The sequence below is a fragment of the Volvox carteri genome (assembly GCF_000143455.1).
Source record: "Volvox carteri f. nagariensis unplaced genomic scaffold VOLCAscaffold_95, whole genome shotgun sequence".
Classification (NCBI taxonomy): domain Eukaryota; kingdom Viridiplantae; phylum Chlorophyta; class Chlorophyceae; order Chlamydomonadales; family Volvocaceae; genus Volvox; species Volvox carteri.
Genome location: NW_003307638.1, coordinates 347,315 through 350,731, shown reverse-complemented (window position 1 = coordinate 350,731; position 3,417 = coordinate 347,315). Strand labels below are relative to the sequence as shown.

At 56.6% G+C, this 3,417-nt stretch overlaps 1 protein-coding gene across 1 annotated transcript in view; it reads left to right on the top strand.

Moving 5' to 3' along the window:
- Positions 1-453: 453 nt before the first annotated feature.
- Positions 454-3,417, top strand: part of pyk5 (pyruvate kinase) — a gene marked incomplete at both ends in the record, with an annotated part of 27,788 nt that continues 24,824 nt past the window's right edge. Inside the window, 5 exons of the mRNA XM_002958480.1 lie at positions 454-741; positions 1,113-1,271; positions 1,768-1,935; positions 2,258-2,615; positions 2,857-2,964. Coding sequence (XP_002958526.1) covers positions 454-741; positions 1,113-1,271; positions 1,768-1,935; positions 2,258-2,615; positions 2,857-2,964 — 1,081 coding nt within the window. The remainder of the gene's footprint in view (positions 742-1,112; positions 1,272-1,767; positions 1,936-2,257; positions 2,616-2,856; positions 2,965-3,417) is intronic.

Here is a 3,417-nt window from a genome sequence, read left to right as displayed (position 1 = left end):
AGTAAATGCACAGGGTCTGTGCAGCAGGATCCCTTCAGGTCAATGGAGATGCCGGAACGGACAGCTTCTGGAATAATTCCCCTTGTACTCGCCTATGTTCATACAATAGCTTCAGCCATTTTAGTGGTTTACGGATTATTTATTGGTATTTTGGTACTGGTAACTGCGTTGCTATTGCACCAAAGGTACATTTTAGTTCGAAGCTGAAATTATCTAACCCATCCTGCAATCATTACAAATAGTGCCTTAGGACTTTGATCCAAAAAGCCTTGAAGGATATTCTGTGGCCATAGTTCACAGTGTCAGGTCTGGACCTTAATCGAGAAGCGAGCAGCCCGTTTGTTGAATACTCCTAGTATATCGGAATCGAAATGCGCTAGTGCTTTCGATCCGTCGAGCTTTCTCTTTACTGTGTGTTCGTCTGGGTTGGCCTGACATCAAAGCTGCCGGACCATGGGCGGGCGGGGCTCAAAACCTTTGCAAAATGACGAGAATCAGTACCCTGAAGATGGCATGCCATGGCTTGTGGACCAAAAGAATGGCGCTAGGCCGTCCAATTTCCACCAGCTGTCGGAGGTCAAGGGCGTGCCACACACCGAGTCCGTCTCGAGTCGGCTCAACCGTGGCATGAAAGTTTCAAGCGTCGTCTCTTTTGGCCAGCTAAGCGAGGATATTCAAAGGCCCCTAAACTCGGCACGCGCTGCGCTGAACAGCGTGCACAGCCGCATGGACCTACTGCAGGTGCGTGCCCGGGTGACCACACGGCTGAAGCGAATGAATCGTGGTTAGCTTGAACCGCTCCGAAACGATATAAAGGCTGGGCTTGCGCAAGGCTTGGTGCCCTATGGGTACCCCTTGATTCCACTTCGAGCATGGCATCCTGTTCCGACATACCCTTACCCCAGAGGCGCCTGGATGCAGCTTAATGGCCAACGCGCTTCCTATGATGGTAGCTGATGGCGGCAAATCAGACAGCCTAGCTGTCAATCCACTCCGACGCAGCCCACGGCTGCAACGCCGCAAGGAAAGAAGGGACTAGCGTGTCTGCGATCTGCGAGTTGACTTTGTCTGGTCCGTGCTCGCCTTCTGTCCCCCTGTCCACCGCGCCGCAGGAGTTTCATCTGCGAGAGATGGCGGCTGCAGCTCTGAAGCGCGAGAAGGCGCTTGACTGGCTTCCGGAGTACCGGCCTGTGTCGGTAGTGCCGCCCGCCCGCGGCGCCATAACCCATCTAGAGCGGGTCACGCGGGTCAGTCAGGCGGCCATCCTCACGGTAAGCGACGGATATTGGGAGACGGGGGGAAGCGCTGATCGGGGAGGGAGGCAGTAGGAGCGGTTGCGTCATCAGGGCCCGTCCGTTCGCCTCCGCTGTGTTCAGGCACTCCCAGAGTAGTAGGGTATCTCCTTGTGGGTACTGAAAGCTGCGGCAAAGCGCCGGATGGCATCCGGCGGCGTGCTCACTATGTACTGATACTTTGTTGCATACACAAGCACGCGCGCGCGTGCGTGTGCGTGTGCGTGTGTGTATGTATTTCTATGTATGTGTCTCGCTCGTGCTTTCCCGCGCCAGGTCCCACGGCAAGTAACGCAACCTCGAAGCAATGGATCGCGTCTCTGTTGGAGGCCGATCTGGGTCTTATTGCCATCATCTTGGCCGATCTGGGTCTTAATGCTAATTTGTCCTCTCGGAGTGCTATGTGTGTGAAGAGTGCCTACGCCTGGACTTGGATCTGGTTCAAGCGTATTTGCTTTATGTCGTTCACCTGTAGGATGTACCCGTGGGCCGCAAGACCAAGATTGTTTGCACTCTGGGCCCGTCTTGTTGGTCGGAGTCCGGTTTGTGTGGGCTGCTGGATGCGGGTATGGACGTGGCGAGGTTCAACTTCAGCCACGGAACCCACGCGGCGCATCAGGAGGTGCTGGATCGATTGAGGAAGGTGGGTGCGGGGAGAAGGGGAGGGGAGGGCGAGCGAGGAACTAGAGACGGGGCTGGAGATAGGGCTGGTGGTGAGGGGAAAAGGGGCCTGGAAGGAAAGTAAAGGTAGATAAGGGGAGGGGAAGAGGTAGCGGGAGGAGGAGCAGGGGTTCTGGGTGTACGGGTTTAGGCTCGCAGTGTGGAGAGATCCCTTTGCGAGCAGCCTCTCTCCACATCGTTTTGCTCTCTTTTTCCGTACCTAGCTTCTTCGGCAGCTGACCCTTTGTTTCTTGCATAGAACTTCCTACCTACCGTTGACTCCGTACCTACCTACCACCTACCAGGTTGCAGAAGCCAAGAAGAGCTGTGTCGGCTTTTTGTTGGACACCAAGGGTCCGGAGATCCGCACCGCCATGCTGCGTGGCGGCAAGGACATAGAGCTGGTGGCGGGTCAGGACGTGACGGTGGTGGCGGTGGGCGAGGAGTATGTGCGGTGGGAGGGCTACAAGGAAGCTACTGGCGAAACCAAGATCGGTATCAGCTACGCCAAGCTGTGCCAGAGCATCAAGCCCGGCGGCACGATCCTGCTCGCAGACGGGGCCATCAGCATCGAGGTGGTGTCAATCCTCAACGACACCGAGCTGCTGGGCCGGGTCATTAACTCACATAGACTGGGCCAGCGCAAGAACTGCAACTTGCCGGGTGAGAGGCCGGGAATCAGCGAAGCCATCCACCAGGCGAGGCGTTGTATATCCTGCTGTGGCTTTTTGTTTGCTCGCTCGGCGAGACGGGGTCTCAGACAGCGTTCGGTTGGTCGGTGGTCCCCCACTGCGTTTCCTCTGTGTAGTGGATTTGCTTCCTTCATTCACCCCCAACTTCCTACAACGACCTACAGCTCCCGTCCTTATCCCTGGCCATATCTCTCCTTGCCTTCCTTGCGCAGGCGTGCACGTCGACCTGCCCGTGCTCAGCCCCAAAGACATTGACGACGTTCAGAACTTCGCGGTGAAGAATAAAATGGATTTTGTGGCGGCGTCCTTCGTGCAGGCAGGTGTTCAACCACCTGGCGTCCCAAGCGGCCTGGAAAGCACACGCGAAAAGCGCCGCGAAGAAGCTTGCTGCGTGTGCGGTCTTAACTCTTATGCATGCAACCACCCGCGTGTATGTGAACACCGTTGTTTGGCCACACGGCACGACCACAAAGTGGATCATTCGAAGACACACATCCTGGGTAGAGTTGGCCCCTCCTCGTGTGGGTACCCCCTCCTCAACACTTCCTGCTGGCGGCGCAAAGTAGTTCATGCGTACACACCTATGACCGCACACCTCACACGCTCCTGTGTCGGCCTCCTGTGTCTGCTGTCAGCTGCGTGAATAAAAAAAGGAAAAGACCGTGAGCCCTGCACAAGATGTTCACCCGTGCGCGTGGTCGTGTTGCCCCGGGCACGTGGCTCGTTTGTCAACCTCCCCACCCGCCCACCCAATCACCCATCGCCACCCCACC